This window comes from Mandrillus leucophaeus, unplaced genomic scaffold (assembly GCF_000951045.1).
Source record: "Mandrillus leucophaeus isolate KB7577 unplaced genomic scaffold, Mleu.le_1.0 Scaffold192, whole genome shotgun sequence".
Lineage (NCBI taxonomy): Eukaryota > Metazoa > Chordata > Mammalia > Primates > Cercopithecidae > Mandrillus > Mandrillus leucophaeus.
Window position 1 is genome coordinate 2,477,140 of NW_012101943.1, and position 23,656 is coordinate 2,500,795.

Genomic DNA, 23,656 nt, shown 5'->3' on the forward strand with positions numbered 1-23,656 from the left:
GCTACACCAAAGATCAAAATTTGACTCTACTCTCTATCGACTTGGGACCTACAGTAAATTGCTCTCCGAGCCTCTTTTTTTTTTTTTTTCCATCTAGAAAAGCTTCAGCGGATAATGGGACATTTATAAACAATGTACGTAAAGTATCTAGCATAGTATGGAATATTAGGTTTTCTCCTTTTTCCTCTTAAACACTATTTAGCATTCTCTCTTACACAGTAGAGAAACCCCACCAGCCCACTTATTTAGGAATTATCTGAAATACTTTTGACCATTTTGAGCTTCAGTGTTCATATCTGCATGTCTATAAAAAACCATAATGCCCTCCTTGCAGGGTGTTAGCAGAATTAAAGCTACTGGAGAGAAAGCACCATTACTGTGGCTGTTAGGTATCAAGCGCTCAAGATAAGGTGGCCACTGTTAAAATTATTATCCTGTGAGGAGATAGCAAATAAACAAGAGGTGGCTAGTGTCCATTACATTGCTTTTGAAACAAATAAAATTTAACCAAAATAACTCATGCTCCCTGGCTCATGTCCTCTTTACTACTAACCTGAAAATGGGGGCTAGATACACACTTGGCGATTTGTTTAAACAAAGGTTCTTGGATTTTAACAAATTGTGAAGGTTCAATCACATCCAATATTTCTTCCAGTTCCCCAAGGAACATGACCTGTAAGTACAAGCAAAACACAAGATGTGAGGCATGTCACACAAAAAAATCCATAAGAACAAGGAGGACTAATGAAAGTTTGGACTACTGTAAGAAAAATTTACACATAACACCAAACATAAATGAACTAGGCATTATCCCATGTTAGAAGATGTTTGTTCCACAAAGAATTCACCACAGGGTACTTGGAAAAATTCTACATACTTGGAAAAAATACTCTTACTTGTTACATATGTTACACAGAACGAGGGACACTCACACACTGCGCCGGCCCCTGAGAAGCAAAACTGACCCCGTAGGGTTTTCCTCTCTATTACCAGTAACCCAGCTCTCTTTCCACAACACTTTTTTTGTTTTTTTTTAAACAATGAGAAGGTAGCCCTCCTACATGGAAGAGCAAAAGTTCAAATGTGGTCATTTGCCAAATACTTATAGCCCCTTGCTACATGCTTGATGCTCTAGAACGCACTCATTAATACAACAAAAAGTTCAAGAAACACAAATGAGCAGACTCACCCACATGCCGGTGCCACTTTAAACCCATGAGCACGCACTGACGCATTCTAGACACACGCACACGCACATGCATGCACACACACACGCACGCACGCACGCACGCTCTCTACAGAGCAGAGTGAATCTTGTGAACTCAGCACCGGGTGCCGCAAGAAACAGAGTTTTTAGATCACAGTATGGAGCCAAATCCACAGTAGAGTCAATTGTTTTAAATATAATGGGAAAATGACAGAGAAATAAAAACCAGTTTATGTATGTAGCTATAAAAAAATAATTACTTTGAAAAAAAAATAAAGTGAGCAATCAAAGTATGAAAAATAACAATGCCTTCATATTTTGAAATGTATCTGGGTAGCAATGCACAGTTCAATTTTACCTAACAGATTTTAATTAAATGACTTTCTGAAATTAAAATAGGGTTTGGAGAACTGAAGCTGATTTGAGAAGGAAGGTATTTCTGCTAAAAGTAAAACATAGTAGACCCTTGCCATTTGTTAATATGTAAATGGAATTTCTCCCAAAATTTTAACCAAATATAAAACTAACAGCTGATCTTTTTTTCTGAGCCATTTTCCACATGGTTGATAACCTGCCAGAAGAGTGGCTGCAGATCTGGTGCTCAGTTAGGCTCACCTCCAGCTAAGAAACTCACGCACTACCCTAAAGCAACCTCACAAAGTAGCACCTGCCTGGTGAGTTCTCAGCAAAGGTACAAATGATTGTAGGTCTGAACCCTCCAGGGTAATTTGTGAATGGTTGAAACTAAAGGTCTGTTGTCTATCCTAAGATGACACAGTAAGATCCAGTTATACTATGCTTTAAAGTGAGTATTTGGGCAGGCTGCTCTAGCATCTTTCTACAGTGACAGCAAAACCTTCATATTATGAACACGGCCACTAGGAAGGGAACATCAACAAAGCTAGACAACTGGACACACGATCAGGGCCTGGCCTGGCCTTACCTGAGGCTGAATAGCACAGTGAATAAAAAGCCAGGGTTCAGGAGTTAAGCAGGCGAGTTCGGGCCTAATCATCTGTACTTACTTAGTGTACTGGGGCAGGCTATTTAACCTAACAGTTTCAAAACTAGTAAAACAAGAGTTTTGACAGCGCTGCCTTATAGAGTTACAATGAGGTTTAAATGAGATGATGCTGTTTTGCTGTGTTTTGCTTGTTTTGTCTTGTTTTTGAGACAGAGTTTCACTCTTATTGCCCAAGCTGGAGTGCAATGGTACGATTTCGGCTCACTGCAACCTCCACCTCCCGGATTCAAGCGATTCTCCTGCCTCAGCCTCCTGGGTAGCTGAGATTACAGGCATGTGCCACCACGCCCGGCTAATTTTGTATTTTTAGTAGAGATGGGGTTTCTCCATGTTGGTCAGGCTGGTCTCGAACTCCCAACCTCAAGTGATCTGCCCACCTCGGCCTCCCAAAGTGCTGGGATTACAGGCGTGAGCCACCATGCTTGGCCCTGATGATGTGGTTTTATACATGCTTAGCCCAATGCTTGGCACTCAGTAAAATACTCAGTAAACTATGAACACTCTCTGACAGTAAACACTTACCTCTTTTTGACTACATGTTTTAGGCCAAAATTTCATTAACCCCCTAATAACCTAAAATGAAAAGGAGAAAAACAAATGGCATTTAATTTTTCATATATATTTCTGGGAAAGGTAATTTTTGTGAAGTTTTTGAAATTATGGAAGAAAGACTTACTGGTTCTGTGAGTGAAGGATCTTTCTCCAGAAACTGTACTATACAATATGCCAGCTGAGTAAAAAATAAAAGGCAAAATTTTAAATTCTATACAGTAAGGGCTCAAAAGATATAATATTAAAACTTCCTAAAAGGTTTCCAGACTGGTTTTAATAACTTCACATTCAATTCATTTTAATTATCATAAAAATAAAATCTATATAAAGCAAAATAAGAAACTACTTTTTCAAGCCAAAGACTAATATTAACATGGCTCCAGGGAATTTTTTTTTTAAAAAGTATTAGGACATGAAGTATGCAGCTAATGAAAAGCAGAGGTGAGACATCACACTCAGCATATTGTGGAATTATCTCACCTACATACACTTTGAGCTACATCTCAGGGGCTTCCTTTCTCTCTTTGCTAATATCAACAGTACTGAGTTTTACTGTAGTTCCACAAGAGTCCTCTATGGGAAATAAGCACTTAATAAAAAACTTTGCCAATTGCCTGAAATGGCACATGCAAACTAAAGCAGTTTCACGAGGAGATGAAAGATTGTACCCGCCAGTCAGAACCTGGAGAAATGGAAGAATAGTTCTACATCTGGTACTAACGCATCTAACTAAGATTGTTTAAAATAATAATCATGAAATATGATATCCCATTTCAAAACCAAAGGCAAGATTTGTAAAAGGGCTTGCAAAGATTCTTGGACAAGAAAACCACTCTTGCAAAAGACCATTCTGATGGTGTTCTAAATTAGAAACATATGGATTAATTTTTCCTCGAAATACAGAATTTCACATTTAAAGAGGAACAGTGCTTAGAAAAATGTGTTACGTTTTTATGCAACCTCAAAACCTTCCCAATGGGGGTAAGAAGGAGTCAGAGTCTAGTCGTATTTAAAATTTTCCTATCCAAAATTTAAAACACTACCCAATAATTTATCTACCCCCAGTGACATACTGACCATGCAAGGCAGTGTTAGCACAAAAATTAGAATGCGGACAAGACAGTGTATGCTTTTTAAAGTGATGAAGGCTTAAAGGGAAAAAAATGTGAAAATACTGACTGATTTGTTTACTTGTGAGAGTGTTTATGTGTAGAAAGTGATAAAAACATGGTGAGTGACCTAGAACAGGAGGCAAAAAGGGCAACTGATAGACTAATGCAAATAGGATGGAACAAAATATTCAAGAACATTAAAACATGATTACATAGTCCAAAGATCTACATCTGCTAGGCTCCTGTGCATTTTATTATATGTAATATGTTCAGTATGTTATTGTGTGCACTTGGGCAAGTCATCTAAGTTCTCTGTAAAATAAAATGACCAAACAAGGGCTCCTCCCACTTTAAAAATATTTCCATGATTCTACTGTGCATAGAAAAAAACGCATACATTTTTATTTCCCTCATGGAGTATTTTAAACTTTAATAAGTCTCTTTCCTTTAGGAATGAAGGCTATAGGCCCGGCACGGTGGCTCACACCTGTAATCCCAGCACTTTGGGAGGCCAGGGTGGGCGGATCACGAGGTCAGAAGACGCAGACCATCCTGGCCAACATGGTGAAACCCCGTCTCTACTAAAAATACAAAAATTAGCTAGGCGTGGGGGTGCACGCCTGTAGTCACAGCTACTCGGGAGGCTCAGTGAGAAGAATCGCTTGAACCAGGGAGGCGGAGGCTGCAGTGAGCTAAGACTGTGCCACTGCACTCCAGCCTGGGCAACAGAGCGAGACTCCATCTCAGAAAAAAAAAAAAAAGGCTATATCAATATCAAAAAAAACAATGAGTTAGCAAAATTTTTATTTGGCTTCTAAAAGTAGTTGTACAAAATCCTCCTACCTGTGCATGGAAGAGTGATAAGCTCCTGACAGTGTGTAAGGGGATCAATACTTTCACCAGAAACTGTTTGTGTTCTGCCTTAAGAGGTAAAGCAAAGCCATTGATAATACTAGGGAGAAAAAAGAGACACAAATTAGCAATGTTACCACAACAAGTTAAACTGAGACAAACTGTTCTTGTGATATTAGTTAAACTTAATCAGTTTGGTTGTACAAAACAACATAATACCCACCCCAGTGGCATTCAGAATTTCTTTTCTTTTCTTCTTTTTTTAGGTAGAGTCTTGCTCTATTGCCCAGGCTGGAGTGCAGTCGCCCAATCTCAGCTCACTGCAACCTTCACCTCTGGGATTCAAGCCATTCCCATGCTCAGCCTCCCGAGTAGCTGGGGTGACAGGCACCCACCACCATGCCTGGCTAATTTTTTTGTATTTTTAGTAGAGACGAGGTTTCACCATGTTGTCCAGACTGGTCTAGAATTCTTAACCGCAGCAAGTGATCTGCCCACCTCGGCCTCCCAAAGTGCTGGGATAATAGGCGTGAGCCCCCACACCCAGCCAGGATTTCTCAATGACTTCAAGGCATACAATAAGTTGGAAGGAAATTTAAGAGAAGAAAATTTGCTTCTGAACACCCAACAAAATTCCTTCTCATTCCTGAAACCGCTGCCCAGCCTAGGAAAGTCACTGAGAGAAAGCTGTGTGACTTCACCTTCTTTTTCTCTTCATGTTAGGAGAAAAGATTAAGTAATCACGTTGTCCAGCTACATTATCCTTCCTTGTGTGTAGAAACTTAGACCACAGCTCTTTCCAATTCATTCCACTACTCCAAGCAGCAGCTGTTCAAGGACTATACCCGGATACACAACTCCTTTGAAAATGGCAATCTTTCCAATTATTATCAACCTGCTTTCAACAGATAAGGCAAAGGACCAGATAGCCTAAAAACTAATGAGAATAAGATGTTTTGGAGTAACTGGCCCGACCATAATTAGATGTATCATCTTTCTAGTAATGAATTAACTGTTAGCTCTTTCAGTCATTCCAGTGGAACTGGCAATGCACAATTGTGGAAGAAGGGAAATGAAATTGCGTCTTGTACAGTCAGTTGGAAAATATGCTAACAGGCACAAATGACAGAGACCCAATGTACATACAGCAAGAGAACTAGGTGAGCATCTCCTGGTGCCACCTGAACCTAATTTTTAAAATAACATTCACCTGAAATTAGCAATTAGAAAAACCGTGCTCACCTTCCTAATATTTCCAGCAGTTCAGCTACACCATTGAAGTGTTCTGTTTCATAAACAAACCTGAGAGAAGAGAAGAAACAGGAGGAGAAAGGAGGAGAGGAGGAGGAGAAGGGAGGGAGAAAAAGAGGAGGAGGAGGGGAGGACGAGAAGGGGGAGGACGAGGACAGCGGGGAAGAGAGGAGGAGAGGGAAGAGAAGGGGGAAGAGGGGGAGAAGGAGGAGGAGGAGGAAGAGAGGAGGAGGAGAGGAGGGAAAAGAGGAGGAGAGAGGGGAGACAAGGGATGGGGGAGAGACAGGGGAAGAGAGGAGAGGGAAGACAAGATGGGAAGAGAGGGGGAGAAGAGGAGGGGAAAAGAGAAGGAGAGGGAGGAGCAGGGGGGGAGGAGAGGAGGAGAGGGTGGAAAAGAGGAGGAGCAGAGGGAGAAGGGAGGAGGAGGGGGAAGAGAGGAGGAGACAGAGGAGAGATGGGGGAAGAGAGGAGGAGAGGGAGGAGAAGAGGAGAAGGGGGAGAGGGAAGAAAAGAAGGGAAGGGGGGAGGAGAAGAGGAGAGGGGTGAAGAGAGGAAGGGGGGGAAGAGACGAAGAGGGGGGAAGATGGGGGAGGGAGAGGTGGGCGGAGAGGTGGGGGAAGAGAGGAGGAGAGGAAGGAAAAGCAGAGGAGAAGGGGGAGGGGCCAGGAGAGGAGGAGATGGTGGAGGAGAGAAGGAGAGGGAGTAAGACAGGAGGAGGAGAGGGGAGAAAAGAGGAGGAGGAGAAGAAAGGAGGAGAGGAGGAGGAGGAGAAAGGGGAGGAGGAAAGCAGGAGAGAGGGAGGAGGAGGGGGAAAGTAGAGGGAGAGGAGGGGTAGAGAAGAAGGAGAGGGAGGGGAGGAGGGGGAGAGGAAGAAGAATAGAGGAGGAAGAGGGTGGGAGGAGAAGATGGGGGAAGAGAGAAGGGGGAAGAGAGAAGGGGGAAGCGGGTAGAGGGAGAGGAAGGAGAGAGGACAGGAGAATGAAGGAAGGAAGGCAGAAAGGGAAAAAGAGAAGTCAGTATACTGTTTTCAGATATTTGAGATTTACTTAATACTTCCATAAAAACACCAACTTTGCTTCTCTTTATTCCCCCATTACCCTCCACTTACCTTAGAAAAATATTGTTAATCTGTTTTCGGATAAATGCTCTAAGACCAAGAAACTTGCCATAAATTCTGTGTAAGACTGTTTTTAAGTAGTCCCGTTCCCGAGGGTCTTCGCTGTCAAATAGCTCCAGAAGCTGTTGTAAATGAGACATTACAGCTGTCAAAGGCAGTTTCAGAAAAGGATTTAGGAATTCTATTATTTAAAATCCCCTCCTTCTTTCCTCAAAAATGTGTTGAATATCTATTATGTGCCAGGCACAGTGCTAGTTTTTGGGCATATCATGATAAACAAGTCAGACAAGGAGCTTATATTCCACTAAAGAAATACAAATACAAAATAACAACAATAAAAGTAATAATATGAGTAACAGCTAATACACATACGGCACTTACTGTGATCATTAGGCAATTTTCCACGCAATCTACATATTAATCCTCCCGATGAGGTAGTTTTGTCCCCCTTTTACAAAAGAGGAAACTGGGGCACATAAGGGTTAAGAAATGTGCCCACAGTCTCACAGCTATAGGTGGTAAAGCTAGAATTTGAATCCCAGCAGTTGAGGCCAAAAGTCCATGATCTCAACCACTTCACTATGCTACCTACTGATATTCCAAATACACATTTAAAATAAGCTGACTGGGCGTGGTGACTCACACCTGTTATCCCAGCACCTGGGGAGGCCGAGGCAGGTGGATCACCTGAGGTCAGGAGTTTAAGACCACCCTCGACAACATGGTGAAACCCTGTCTCTAGTAAAAATACAAAAATTAGCCACGTGTGGTGGTGGGCTCCTGTAATCACAGCTACTCAGAAGGCTGAGGCAGAAGAATCACTTGAACCCAGGAGGCAGAGGTTGCAGTGAGCGGAGATCGCACCACTGCACTCCAGTCTGGGTGACAGAGCGAGACTCAGTCTTTAAAAAAAAAAAAAAAAAAAAAAAGGATAAGCCTTCAGCTCTACTAGAACATCCAGGAAAATGAAAAAATTCTGAATCAAAGCAAGCATCGAAAAGTCTCAATGATATTGGCAACGGTCCTTTTTAGATCCGGATTCTTGTTACGTAGGTGTGCTCACTCTGTAAACAGTCATCGAAGTGAACGCTGATTATTTCCGTACGTATGTTATATGTGAAAAAGTTTTGTTTTTCTTTTTTTTTTTTTTTTTTGAGACAGAGTCTTGCTCTGTTGCCCAGGCTGGAGTGGTGGCACGATCACAGCTCACTGCAACCTCTACCTCCTGGGTTCAAGCAAGCAATTCTCCTGTCTCAGCCTCCCGAGTAGCTGAGACTACAGGCACCTGCCACCACACCCAGCTAACTTTTTGTATTTTTAGTAGAGATGAGGTTTCGCCATATTGGTCACGCCCAGCCGTGGATAACATGTTTAAGTTCCCAAACATTTGTAATCTAAAGTTAATAACCAAATCCTGATAACATCACATCTATGTGCTCAAAATGAAGTCCACGCAACTAGTCCAAAAGAGGTAACAAGCTAAAGTTTCAGCCAAATGCCAGTGGGCACAACAGATTCAACTCAATCTCTATCAAAAATTCCAGCTGCTTTGTTTTTGTATCATTGACAAGCTGATACTAAAATTAATATGGAAATGCAAGAGAGCCAGAAGAGCCAAAATACTCTTGAGGGAAACAAAACTTGAAAGATTCACACTTCTCTCTTTCAAAACTTAGTCCAAATACAGTAATCAAGACAGTGTGGTACTGGCATAAAGACAGACATACAGATTAATGGAATAGAATTGAGAGCCCCAAAATAAGCCCTCACATTTATGGTCAACTGATTTTCAACAAGAATGCCAAGTCATTTCAATGGGGAAAGAATAGCATTTTCAACAAATGGTGCTGGAACAACAGCATATCCACATGCAAAAGAGTAAGTTGAACTTCTACCTCACAACATACATTCAGATTAACTCAAAATGAAATCAACCTAAAATTAAGAGCTAAATTATAAAAAAAAAAAGAATAAATCTTCATAACCCTAGATTAGGTGGTATTTCTTAGATATGACCCAAACCATAAGCAACAAACAAATAAATTAGACTTCCCCCAAATTGAAACCATTCATGCTTCAAAGGACACCATCAACAAAGTGAAAAGAGAATGCACACACTGGGAGAAGATACAGCTGACCCTGTGCAAGTTCACTTGCATGCAAATTTTCTTCCACTCTTGGCTGGGCGTGGTGGTTCACCCCTGTGATCCCAGCACTTTGGGAGGCTGAGGCAGGTTGCTCACTTGAGGTCAGGAGTTTGAGACCAGCCTGGCCAACATGGTGAAATCCCATCTCTACTAAAAGTACAAAAATTAGCTGGGTGTCGTGATGGGTGCCTGTAATCCTAGCAACTCAGGAGGCTGAGGCAGGAGAACTGCTTGAACTTGGGAGGCAGATGTCGCAGTGAGCCGAGACTGCACCACTGAACTCCAGCCTGGGAGAGAGAGCAAGACTCGGTCTCAATTTTAAAAAAAATTTTTTTTTCTTCCACTCTTGCTACCCTGAGACAGCAAGACCAACCCTTCCTCTTCCTCCCAACCTCCTCAGCCTACGCAACGTGAAGACCACAAGGATGAAGATCTTTATGATGATCTACCTCCCATTAATGAACAGAAAATGTGTTTTCTTTTCTTGATAATTTTCTTAACATTTTCTTTTCTCTAGCTTGCTTTATTGTAAGAAAACAGTATATAATACAGATAGCATACAAAATATGTGTTATTCAACTGTTTATGTTATCAGTAAAGCTTCCTGTCAACAGCAGGCTATTTGTAGTTAAGTTTCTGGAAAGTCAAGTTATACATATACTTTTCAACTGCTCAGGGGTTCACTGCCCCTAATATCTGCACTGTTCAAGGTCAACTGTATTTATAAACCATATATCTGCTAAGGGACTAGTATCCACAATATATAAAGAACTTTTAGGTCAAGCATGGTGGCTCACGCCTACAATCTCAGCACTTTGGGAGGCAGAGGCGGGTGGATCGCTTGTGCCCAGCATTTTGAGACCAGTCTTGGCAACACGGCAAAATCCTGTCTCTACAAAGAAATTCAAAAATTAGCCAGGCTTGGTGGCACATGCCTGTAGTTCCAGGTATTTGGGAGGCTCAAGTGGGAGGATATCACCTGAGCCTCAGGAGATCAAGACTGCACTGAGCCGTGATCGTGCCACTGCACTTCAGTCTGAGCAACAGAGAGAGAAACTCTGCAAAAAAAAAAAAAAAAAAAAAACAAGAAAAAATAATTTTAAAAGCTCAACAATAAGAAGAAAACCCAGTTTAAAAATGAACAAAGGATTTTATTTAACAGCTAAATCGCAAAGGAAGTATACAAATTTTGGTTAATAAACACATGAAAAGTGCTCTATTTTATTGATCATTACAGAAAAGCAAACCCTGGCTCACACCTGTAATCCCAGCACTTTGGGAGCTGAGGGGGTAGATCACGAGGTCATGGTTTGAGATCAGCCTGGCCAACACGGTGAAATCCCATCTCCACTAAAAACACAAAAATTAGCCAGGCATGCTGGCACATGCCTGTATTCCCAGCTACTCAGGAGGCTGAGGCAGAAGAATTGCTTGAACCTGAGGTAGAGTTTGCAGTGAGCCGAGATCGCACCGCTGTACTCCAGCCTAGGCGACAGAGCAAGACTCCACCTCGGAAACAAAAAAAAGAAAACCCAACAAGGAGATACTCAATGGAAGGCTATAATGAAAAAGAGGGATAATAAAAAGTGTTGGCGAGGATATGGAGAAACTGGAAACCTCATCATTGTTGGTAAGAATGTAAAATGGTGCAGCTATTTTGGAAAACAGTTTGGCAGTTCCTCAGTCTCCCACAGAGTTACCATATGACTAAGCAATTCCACTTTCATGTATATATCCAACAGAAGCGAAAACACATGTCCACACAAAAACGTGTACACAAATGTTCATGGGAGCAATATTCATAATAGTTAAAAAGTGAAACAACCCAAATATCTGTCAGCTAATAAACAAAATGTGATGCCAGGGAATATTATTCAGCCATAAAAAGGAACAAAGTACTGATACATGTTACAACATGAATGAATCTTTCAAACATCATGCTAAGTAAAAGAAACCAGACACAGAAGGCCATACAATGTATGATTCCATGTATGTGAAATAACCAGAATAGGCAAATCCACAGTGGCAGAAAGCAGAATGGGGAGTGGCTACTAATAGGTCTGGATTTTTTTTGAGACAGAGTGTTGCTCTGTCACTAGGCTGGAGTGCAATGGCGCTATCTCAGCTCACCGCAACCTCCACCTCCCAGGTTCAAGAGATTCTCCTGCTTCAGCCTCCCGTGGGTCTGAATTTCTTTGGGGGATGATGAAAACATCCCGCAATGATACTGTGGTGATGGTTGCATGACTCTGTAAATATACTAAAAACCACTAAATTGGAAACTTTAAAATGGCGAATTTTATGGTGTATGAATTACAACACAATAAATCTGCTACCTTTACCAAAAGTCAGTGTGCAAGTTCCTCTGGCTGAAGAACAAACTTGGAAATCGGTTTGAATGTTACTGAGTTGTTTTTTTTTACATTCATCATCATTGAAATAAAGCAAAATTCAGTTCTAGTGTCTTTATAGCAAAACATTTCAAGAGCACATAGCACACAAATTAAAGCAGACTACCATCGTCATCAAAAAGACTATCAAGACATATGTAAGTTTGACCTCAGGTGATTAAGACATGAGGTTGAGACTGACAGCAGAATTAAAACTTCATGGTGAATAATCGAATGTGCTTTTGTTTGGTGTTTTACTTTAAATAAAAGACAGAGTTATGGAAAAAAAAAAAAGGCCCCTGAAACATGGCAGGAAACACAAACTAAAGGATGGTCTTCAAAAATAGGTAGACAGACAGGACACAATTTTTAGCTACACAATGCCATCCACCATCCATCTATCATTCATTCATTCATTCATTCATTTTAAAAATGAGTATTTCAAGTAAACATTTATGGTGTGCTTATTAAGGGCCAGCCAGTGGGCAAGCTGTCAGGGATACAATGATAAGCAAGACAGATACAGTCTTTGCTTTCTCAGAGCCTATTCTAATGGGGAATACAAACAATTAAATAAACAGCATGTTAAGTAGTTCAGGATGTTGTATAAATACACAGCAGACACATCTACTGTATTTGGAAGAAGTGGAGTGATCAGGGAAGGCTTCTAAAGGAAGAGACATCCAGGCCGACCCATGAAGAAATGAGGAGTTAGAAGTGGGATAAGAGTGCTCCTCACAGGTTCAATAGTACATGCTTTTACTAGCAGCCTATCCAAACAGAAGATGTTGTGAACTACCGCTCTCTGCCCATTCAGCAATACAATAACTACATACGTACTGAGTTCTTTCTATGTGCCAGCGATGGTCTTCATGGCTGGACATACACATTGTAGAACAATTGTGGAGCCCATCAGGGGAGGCAATGGGCAAGTTAACTCATTTCCACAGGAAAACATTCTATCTAGGAAAGAAAGGCATGTAGCTCCAGCTAGCAAAAAAAAAAAAAAAAAAAAAAAAAAAGGCCCCATATAGACCCAATATCTCTTTATCTATAATAAAGTTCCAAATGACATAAGCTCTCTAATCCACCCATCCAGTCCACCCATCCACCCAATCCCATTCCAAGGCTAATAGAAATAATTAACCTTGTAAGTTTTATTTTTTAAATTTGGTTTCTACTTTTAAGTGTTTCAAAAGGCTTTAATGAATAACTTATAACCAACATAAGAGGAGGTTTGAGGGTGTGTAATATTAGCAAAACTTGAATCAACTTTCCTTGTATACTCTTAATCTTGAGTTTAATGAATACATAATAATTAAGCAAGAAATGTTTAACTGATGTTTTCATTAGGCTCTCAAACAAAATGCATTGCCGGGTGCCTAACTTTAGATATTTACAAAGCCACAAATATTAAATGTATCATGTTCTATGAGAAAGAAAGATGAACTACAGTATTAAACTATTTTTCTGCTTCTCTGTAGAACATGCTTTTGATGATTTTATGATGCATGAGACAGAAATATAATAGTGCACAGGCCAAAAAAAGGGGGAGTAGGATGAGCTCGGATTTCCAAAACAAAATAATATGAGTGTGCTTAGTCATATCTATAGTCCCAATCACTTCCACACAAAAAAAGAAATATACGCCCACACCTGTAAATGCCTAAGTGGACTGTGCCATCCATAATATAACAGGCAGCTTGTAGTCAAAGAAAAGAAGTTAAGAAGCTGGAGCATTTCCAAGGTGATTACAGAGGAAAGACAGACTTGTCAACACACTAACTCCAAGTTTACAGAAACCAGCCTTCTTGAAGCTCACAAATAGGGATAAACTACATAGTGATTTAGCCAAATAACCTCTTCGAACTCATAAATCTACAATGAAATGAGAAGAGTGAAATGAAAAAGGGCTGTAAGGGTCTTCCAGCTAGGCAGGGGAATTGAACCTCTCTCCTCCTGAATCCTCCCTAAAACGACAGTGAAAGAATAAGAATAGAAGAAAGCCTTGGCATAGAGAGGACTGGAGAGAAAATTTGGACTTATTTGTAGACTTCTCAAAGATGGAAGTGGATGACAAGAGGTAACTATCTTAGGTTTCCTCTTTCTCCAGTCTGCTAAGTGTTTTTCCATTCTGCAAGCAGGGAAGGAAGCCAACAAGAAGCAGGCCAGTTCACTCCACAGAACCCTTAAAAGGCTTAGAAACTAAAGGCACCAGATATATTTGATGGTAAGGGTGTGAGAAATAGCTAAAAACAGGAGGACTGGTTGAAAGTCTGTAGAAGACCCCCCAGATCCCATGTAGTGTACTGATGATTTACAATGTAAGTCTGGAGAGAATGAGTAAGTATCTAGTCTTGGAGACATCATACACGCTAAGTAAATCACTTGTTGGAAATAATGGGATGAAATAAAACTCTGCATACCTAAAAGGGACATATTTGCCAGCTTTCTTCCCTGACCAGGCTCCCAGTGCTATGTAAGTCAGAAGATCAGAAAGTCCCTTTTGGAAGAAACTGACAGCCTCAAGAGGAAAGACCTACAGATATGCTAACAGCTGAGGGTTTCCTAATGAAATGGCAAGGTCCTTGACCAGTTATCCCATTCAAAGTCACCAGTTGCCATGTGTCACCATGCAAATATAAACACACATGTGCACACTGTAACATACACAAGTTCTAAGCAACTTTTCGGTAGACTAACATGTAATTATGGCTATGAAGTCAAAGATCACCAGATATTTTAACATAAAAGACCACAACAAACAATTATAAGGAACTCAGAGGAAACAAGCACAATGCTAGGAGTACCAAAAAAATTGCAAAAAGGAAACTATAACATCCTCAAAGATAAACAAATATGCTGGATTCTTGAAATAAAACAGAGTGCTGTTATTCAGGTAAATATTCAGGACATTTTTTAAAAGCTTTCAGAAGTTCAACATATAACAAAAATTTTAGCAGAAGCAATAGAACATTAAAATGAGCAAATCTACCCCTGAACATACAACCAAAAAACAGAGATAATATATAGAAGAAGATTTTAAAAACCAGGAGATCCAATACATAATAGCAATCTAGAAAGACATGGAGACAGAAAAATAGAAAATGAACAGAAGGAAATTATCTGAGGAATAATTCAATTCAATTTCCAGGAAAAAAAAAAAGTCATGAATGTCAATACAGATATGGCCCATTAAGTGTTCTGCACAATAAATGAACAAAGACCCACACCAAAGCACATCACTTTCTGGACATGGGGACAAAGAGAATATCTCAAAGAAGTTACAAAGAAGACACGTCATTATAAAGGATAAGGCATTCAGTTGGTGCAGGGCTTTTTAATACCAACACTAGAGCCTGGAAAACAATGGATCAATTCCTTAAAACATCTGGGAAAGTTCCAAATTTACACCTAGCCAAAACGTCAATCAAGTAGGTAGGCAGGCTGGGCACAGTGGCTCACACCTATAATCCCAGCACTTTGGAAGACAAAGGCGGGCTGATCACTTGAGGTCAGAAATTTGAGATCAGCCTAGGCTAACGTGGTGAAACCCCATCTCTACTAAAAATACAAAAATTAGCCTGGCGTGATGGCATGCACCTGTAATCCCAGCAGCTGGAAGTTGCAGTGAGCCAAGATCGTGCCACTACACTCCAGCCTGGGCAACAGAGCAAGAGTCTGTCTCAAAAAAAAAAAAAAAAAAAAAAAAGTAGGCAGAATAAAGACATTTTCAGACAAGTGATCTCAGAACATTTACATCCCATTCATGCTTTTTTAGGAAGAATCTAGAAGGTATGTTCCACCAAATAAGAAGTTAAACAAGTAAGGACACAGTGTAGAAGGGCAGCAAAGGGAAGTGCTGGGATGACTGTGTGGGTGGCCCAGAGCAAGCAACCACTGCCAATAAGAGCAGGATGACCAGGGCTCCAGGAATAAGGTCTCCAAGGGAAAAAAAAAAAAAAAAGGAACTGATAGACTACTTGATATGTGGGTCATACTGAGAAGGGCTGTATGGTACTCTCAGAGAATTAAGGTATACACTAGTATACCTTAATACTCGTGATGAATACACAGGAAAGCAAGTAAAAAATAAGGCAACTATTTTCCAGGGCTAAAATTTTAAAAAAAGCTCTACAAGAAAAGAAATGTAATTATGTGCCTTGTAATGAACATGTATACAATAGTACTCATTCTATCATCTGATTCATTCAAATTTTGTGATATAACATTGGATGTAGAGAGGGAGTTATAGTGGGAGATATATAATGGCTTACAGTAGGAAGTCGACAGACATAAATAAAATCTAAAATGACAAGTTAAGAAATAGCAGTATAAGCATGCTGTTTAGAAAGATGGAAATAAATATATAGAAACAACTGGAAGACTTAAATGTGGTTACCTCCAGGAAACAGGACTCTGGTTTGGAGAAAGATGAGGCAAGAGATTTGCCATTTTTCATTAAAAACCATATAAACATATTTGAATTTTAAAAGTAGGCATTATCAAAACTATTTTTAAAAGTCATTAAGAGCAAAAGATTTCGAGCAAAAAAAACCCAGATCCTCTCTGCTACAATAAATAATTACCCTGCCCTACTCCATGTAAAGTAAGATTTTAGAGAACATCAGAAATCTTCAAGTAGATAACCGATAAAATTGGTATTCTAAATGTTTTCATCCAAAGTGCCACAGAGCACTCAAATCAGATGTCCACATTTCTGGCTTTGTTTGCAACTTTCTCCTACTATCTGAAAACTACCTTCCTCATACTTTCACCTTGACCAAATACAGAGAAAACAGCCCAGAACAAAGAAGGCAGAGCTAAAGGTAGTCTGACTCCAATGAATCAGATCGACTCAAGGGATGCACTGTATGAAATGAAGCAACCTATGGGGCAACCACTGAGAAAGGACAGTGGGGACAAGGGATCAAAAGGTTGCGATCACCAGCTTCTGGCAATTCTGACTCCAAGACTCTTACGGAAATTCAATATAAAACTTTCGAAAGTGTAAGGCGTAGAAATATGAATAACTCCACCAAGTCACACGCTTTTATTTTCCTCCATTTAATTTCAGGCATTCTTTCCACAAACCAAAGAAGTTCACTTTTTTCCCCTTGAGCATTCTATCTATTTCAAGACAACCTTATGAGTTAAGTTTTTAAGACAACCAGTTTGGTCAGCAATTCAAGAAACAGCTATTGTGCTAAATAATGATGCACTTAGTGGGAAGCAGGCAGGGACTAGCTACATAATTTGTGGGGCAAAATGAACATACAGTGGTCCTTGCTCAAAAAGTATTAGGAGTTTCAAGACAGCAATAGCAGAGCACTAAACCAAGCACAGGGCCCTTCTAAGCACAGGGCCCAGTGTAACTGCACAAATTACACAACCAGGAAGCTGGCTCTGAATGCAGGAGTCAGAGCAATAAAGCCCTTTTTACAAGATTTTTGAGTTACACACTGGACAGGACAGGATGAGGTGATCTGCTGTTAACTGGTAATTGGTAACGGCTATCTCATAAAATTCCAGGTAGAAATAAATGCTCTAAACTCTTATTTGCTACAGGCTGTAGGAGGGAAATGTAAACATTTTGACATATTCAAGGAACTCGGTCGGAAAATACAAACTCATTTGTATTGGAGCTGAGATTCAAGGCCTCGTGGAATTTATTTCAGTCTAGAACTAAAAATTTTTTAACAGGCTGGTTTATCTCATGTCCAATTTGTGTTGAGTTTTTAAAAACACAATAACAAAAGGTCACTTTTAAGGACAGGCTGAATGATTTGCATGATTTGCATAATTTACATGATAATTACAGCACCTTTCAGCTAAATATAACAGCAAATGTGAAGTACAAATTACTAAATAGCAATCTCCAGCAGTACATATGTTTACGGTGATACTTGAATAGTATGTCTCTTAGCAACCACTGACTGTTTCAGATTTGCAGAGTAGTTGAAAGCAATCTTTAGAAGTATGTTGCTAAACTCTTGCCACAATAATCCACCCAATGAAATAATACAAGGTTTGGCCATTCATTTGGGTCTAAACAAGGGGTTGGGGGATCATAAAGCAACCATTTTCCCAATCATCCCAATACAGATGAAAATTATCTTTATTGATAATAGACAAAATTGTTCCATAAGCCTAGGCAAGTCTACATACTCATAGCTCTAGAAGGCAGTTTACCAAGTTACTTAAGTCTAAAATCAACATTACCACAGACAAAAGTGCACTATGCAATGAACTGACTATCTTTGATAAATCTCTAACAGCTTTCTTGTGCAAACACTTAAGTGAGTACACAAAAAATGCTACAGGTTATGTAAATCTAGATTTAATAAAAATCACAATGAAATTCAAGTGAGCCATTCATACTATTCTAGGATAAAAAAACAATAAAACACTTCAAACAAAAACATTCAAAACCCTTGAATGAAAAATGACAGACTGTTGGCCGGGTGTGGTGGCTCATGCCTGTAATCCCAGCACTTTGAGAGACCGAGGGGGGGCGGATCACGAGGTCAGGAGTTTGAGACCAGTCTGCCCAACATGGTGAAACCCTGTCTCTACTAAAAATACAAAAAATTAGCCAGGCGTAGTGGCACGCGCCTGTAGTCCCAGCTACTCGGGCGACTGAGACAGAAGAATCACTTCAATCCGGGAGGTAGAGGTTGCAGTGAGCCGAGATCGAGCCAGTGCAATCCAGCCTGGGTGGCAGAGCTAGACTTCATCTCAAAAAAAAAAAAAAAAAGAAAAGAGAAACAACAGACTGCTTTGTCTGGCCCTACCAAAATATGGCTTTCCAGATTCTCCTGAAAAACCAAAAGATCTAGCAATACTTGGCTCACTTACCTAGAGACCAACCGTTCTGGGAGTGGATTGGCAACAGGATCTAAGCTCTCTAAATCACCACAGTTTCCATCACTCCTTTGGTCACACCCACACTACTTCATTATGTACCATTTGTCTGTCCTCTGTAAAGATTTAAATGAGCTATCCCTGGTTTTCACACATTATAAATTATACATTCCTGGACTAATAAACACTTATGTCCAACACTGATTGGAGGAAATCAGTTGGCAAAGTGTGGAACTGAAGAGAATCCAGAGGCACAGGAGACCCATGTAACATCTTAAGAGAACCCAATAGCCTGTGAAGAATCATGTACGTAGAGTCCAATGGATATCAGTGATCTTTAGAATAAGAGTTGGATTTCAAATAATTCATAATGTGCTAGGTAAGACATGACAGGCTAACACTATATGATTTCATGGACTGAAGCTATTAAAGAAAACACAGCTTAAGAAAGTTCTCAAAACAAAAATCCTAATAAAAATATTAGTGACAGCACCAGCATAACGTTTACTGAATACGAACCACATGTTGGGAATACTTCTGAGAGCTTGTATAGGTATTTAGTTGTTAAATCTCCACAACAACCTTACAATGCAATTATATTACGGATATTTTGCATCTACTTTCTAGATGAGGAAACTGAGGCACAGAGTAGTTATGTCACTTGTCCAAGGTCAAACCCAAAAAAATGGCAGAGCCCAAATTCAAATCAGTCTGTACACTTAACCACCAATCTATACCATTCCCTGAGGAAGAAAAATTCAAGGTAATGAAAAAGGCACTTGAGGCAACACAGGAAGCTTTCCTTTGCGCTTTAGATTTTAAAAAGGGCAGATATAAATGCTGAAAGGAAGGAAGCAATGAATACTGGGCATAAAACAATGGGCTATCCTACAAAAATAGTCCTAGGAAGACTAATGCACAAAATCAGCTGAGGTTTATGAAGAATTGCAAGGCAATAAAATGAGAATGTACTTGCAGATGAAATTTTTTATTATTCTTATTGATTATAACATATATGCTCATTATTTTTTAAATGTAAAAAACAGAGATATCTAAAAAACAGGAAGCGAAGATCATCACACATAATCACTCCCTTCCAGCCAATTAACAACAATTTGGTAGAACTCCTTTCAAAATCATTAATGCATATTGCTATAGTCTGAATGTTTCCCCTAAAATTCATGTGATAGGAATTTAATCCCCAATGAAACAGTGTTGGCAAGTAAGGCCTTTTGGTAGGTGTCAAGGTCATAAGGGCTCTGCCCTCATAAATAAATTAATGCCACTATAAAAGGGGATTTGGGACCTGGGTTCACTCTCTCTCGCCCTTCTGCCTTCCACCACGTGAGGGCACACACAGTAAGATGGCACTCGTTAGATGCCAGCACCTTGATCTTGGACTTCCCAGCCTCCAGAACTGTAAGAAATAAACTTCTGTTCTTTATAAATTACCCAGTCTGAGGCATTTTGTTAAAACAGCACAAAAGAACTAAAACAAAAATACTAACATTATTTTTCCCTAAAATAACAGATACAGGCTCAAACATTATGCTGTTCTATAACAATGCATGTTTCACTTAAAAATAGATCATGAGTAGGTCTATCACATTCTTTTTACAAACTGATGAATATTTCACTATATGAATGTCCACAGTTCAATTACCTCCTACTAAGGAACTTCAAAGTTATTTTCTAATTTTCTAATAATTATTAACAATGGTGCATTCAATACCTTTGTATATACATCTTTTGTACATATCTGATCGTTTCTCGTGGACTTGCTGGGTCTAAATTTAAGCTGATAGAATACTATCGGTTTCCTCTTCAGGACAATTATGCCAATTTAATGTATGTGTGTATATAGCCATCTATTCATATGTCTATTCATTCATTTATTTGGTACAACTTCTTATGAGTTTTATGGCACACTCAGCAGGGTCATCCCACCTAAGGTGCTATTACGTTCCATTCTCCTGTTCCGACGCCATACCATTTTAATTAATTTACCTTTTCCTTTGTAGTATATTATTTAATAAGTATCATTAGTCATCTTTTTCAAAAATTTATTTCATGAACTCTAAACGTTTGAAGTTTTTAAAAAATTGTAATTTTAATTAGAACTGTACTAATGTAGAAATAATTTGGAGATTATATGAACATCTTTCTGACAGTCTTCCCATCTAGGAATATGCCACATTTCTGCATTTACTCAAGCCTTCTTTAAGTTTCATATACATTTTAAAAATTCTATTTCAAAAAATGAAGATTTTAAAATTAATATTGGAAGCCAGGCACAGTGACTCATGCCTGTATTGCCAGCACTTTGGGAGGCCAAGGTGGGCAGATCACTTGAGTACAGGAGTTCAAGACCATCCTGGCCAACATGGTGAAACCATGTCTCTACCAAAAATACAAAAATTAGGGCTGGGCATGGTGGCTCATGTCTGTAATCCCAGCACTTTGGGAGGCTGAGACGGGAGGATCATGAGGTCAGGAGTTTGAGAACAGCCTGGCCAACATAGTGAAACCCCATCTCTACTAAAAACACAAAAAATTAGCCAGTCATGGTGGTGAGTGCCTGTAATCCCAGCTACTCGGGAGGCTGAGGCGGCAGAATTGCTTGAACCCGGGAGGAGGAGGTTGCAGTGAGCTGAGACTGCATCACTGCACTCCAGCCTGGGTGACAGAGCAAGACTGTGTCTCAAAAAAACAATCAAACAAACAAACAAAAATTAACTGGGTATGGTGGTGCACGTCTATAATCCCAACTACTCAGGTGGCTGAGGCACAAGAATTGCTTGAACTTGGGAGGTGGAGGTTGAAGTGAGCTGAAATCGCACCTCTGCACTCTAGCCTGGGCAACAGAGCAAGACTCTGTCTCAAAAAAATAAATTAAAAAAAATAAAATTATTGGAATCAAGAAAAATAATACATTCTATCAATGTGGGCAGATAATATATGAGGGGGGTGTGAAAAGATGAATAAATATTTAATGAGCAACTACTATACTCCATAGGTGATAACAGTAGACATTTTTACAAGTCATCTCATTTTATCTCATAACAAGCCCACTTGCTGTGACTTGTTGTGACAGGTGACTCTTAATGTAATTTTATAGAAAAAGACACTAAGGATCAAGTGCCCAAGGTTTTCAGTCACCTGTTTAAGACTAAAGGCAGGGATCCTGTCTTTGTATCCACGCTGCCAAGTGAACTAAGCAGATTTGACAACTGTCGATTTTGAGGTGTCTCCTATTTTACTTAACAGTATCTTATTTATCCTGTTATCCCATGTCATGAATGAGGAAACTCAGGCTTATACAACGGGTATACAAACTTGCTGAAAGTCGTACTACAAGTAGGCAGAGAAGCCAGAGTTTTTATGCAGTTTCTTCTGACCCCATAGCTCACATTCTCAGCTCCTAAAATATACTTACAATACATAGGGAAGTCAATATTCAAGTCCAAAGCTTCCTAACTTTCCACTACGTCATAGCAAAACAGCTCAATTCCTATTTTGCTTTTCTATTCACTGACAGAGGAATGAGTCGGAAGACTGACTGCAAAGAACATATTCAGCTGCTACAGAAAATAAGTTGAAATCTCATGCATACAATACATTCTGTCTAACTGAAGAAAGAAATTTTAAGCTGAGATTACCAAGAATCTTTTTTGAGATCATTGAAAACCCACAGAAAATAGAAATCTGCCCAAAGAAAAGAAACAGAGTAAACGTTATCCTGATTTGTCAAAAGGAAAAGGATGTAGGTTTCCAAGAGAAACACCCTAGGACCAGGTGGCACCATGGGAGACTGTGGAGTTCAGAAAAATGCAAGGACAAGCAGGGGTGTGAACAAGACCCGACTACAGAGTGCAGAGGTTGGCAGGACCTATCAATTCAAGGACAGTTAAGTCATGGTGGGAAAGAAGAGGAGGAGTGAGTGAGATGGGGGATAATGGGGTAAAATATCAGCATCAATCCCTCAAGCCCCAAAGATCCCACCCACTCCCTAGCAGAACCAAACCGGCCAGGAAGGGATCTCAGGAGAACCAGTTAAGAAATTAAGGCCCCCTCTTAGAAGGCACTGGGAATGAAGGTAAGTCATCAGCAGACTAAAGGGTCAGGAAAAGGACAGGAGGCCAACTTACAGGTTACCAACATGAATGAGCAGAGTATTCTGGAAAATGGGAGCTAACAGGCACCCAGGGCTTATTCCCAACATGGAAGTTAATGTACTGATTAGTCAGATGATTTCAATCAAGCTCTCGGTGGTGGTGCTGATTCTGCCAAAACCCCTGCTTGCCACTTTCACGATTCATTCAGGAACTGGGGTGAGCCCTGGCGTGAAGGTCAAATTTATAACAGATCCAGCAGATGGAAAGTAAAGAAGGCAACAATTGGAAAAATGAGGAAGGGGCTGAAAATGTAAAGTATATAAATGAACTTCACTACTGACACTTATTTCCTGTCTCTGGCAAAATTTTAGGACAGATGAACAAACCCATGGTTTGCAAGCACTTAGGGCAGGATCATCAGTAAACAGCACTAGCTCTAGACGTTCACTAATACCACATGGCAGATGAATGGCATTCCTTTTTATGATAAAGTTACAAGGCCTATAGATGAGAGTAATGCTGTAAACACAGAGTCCTGGCTTTTACCACAGCATCTAATAGTCTCTATGTTCTCCTTACAATCAAAATTAAGAAATGCAGGAAGGATAATGTACTAGTAACTTTCTGGATCAAGGATAAAACTCAAAGATTACTGATTATGAAGTTGTGTAATATAGGGAATTTCTAAAATAATATAGGGAATTTCTAAAGGCTCCTATCTCAGCCCTGGCTAGTTTAACAACTTTTTCTTTTTTTTAATTATTTTTATTTTTATAGTTTTGGGAGGACAAGTGCAGTTGTGTTACATGGATATATTGCATTGATACTAGTTTGAGTTTTGTTCTCTCCAAATCTCGTGTTGAAATGTGATCCCCAATGTTGGAGGCAGGGCCTAGTGAGAGGTATCTGGATCATGGAGGTGGGTCCCTCATGAATGGCTTGGTGCTGTCCTTGAAGTAATGAGTGAGTTCTCACTTTATTAGTTACTGTGAGATCTAGTTGTTTAAAAAAAAAAAAAAAAGAAA

General features: G+C 39.8%; 1 protein-coding gene across 4 annotated transcripts in view; it reads right to left on the reverse strand.

Annotated features, from left to right (window-relative positions):
* PPP2R5E (protein phosphatase 2, regulatory subunit B', epsilon isoform) overlaps positions 1–23,656 on the reverse strand; it is a 182,509-nt gene that overhangs the window by 18,060 nt on the left and 140,793 nt on the right. For all 4 annotated transcript variants that reach the window (XM_011978282.1, XM_011978283.1, XM_011978281.1 and 1 more), the window contains 6 exons: positions 7,107–7,237; positions 5,990–6,049; positions 4,739–4,847; positions 2,908–2,961; positions 2,754–2,804; positions 554–673 (listed from right to left, as the gene is read on the reverse strand). In XM_011978282.1, coding sequence (XP_011833672.1) covers positions 554–673; positions 2,754–2,804; positions 2,908–2,961; positions 4,739–4,847; positions 5,990–6,049; positions 7,107–7,237 — 525 coding nt within the window. The remainder of the gene's footprint in view (positions 1–553; positions 674–2,753; positions 2,805–2,907; positions 2,962–4,738; positions 4,848–5,989; positions 6,050–7,106; positions 7,238–23,656) is intronic.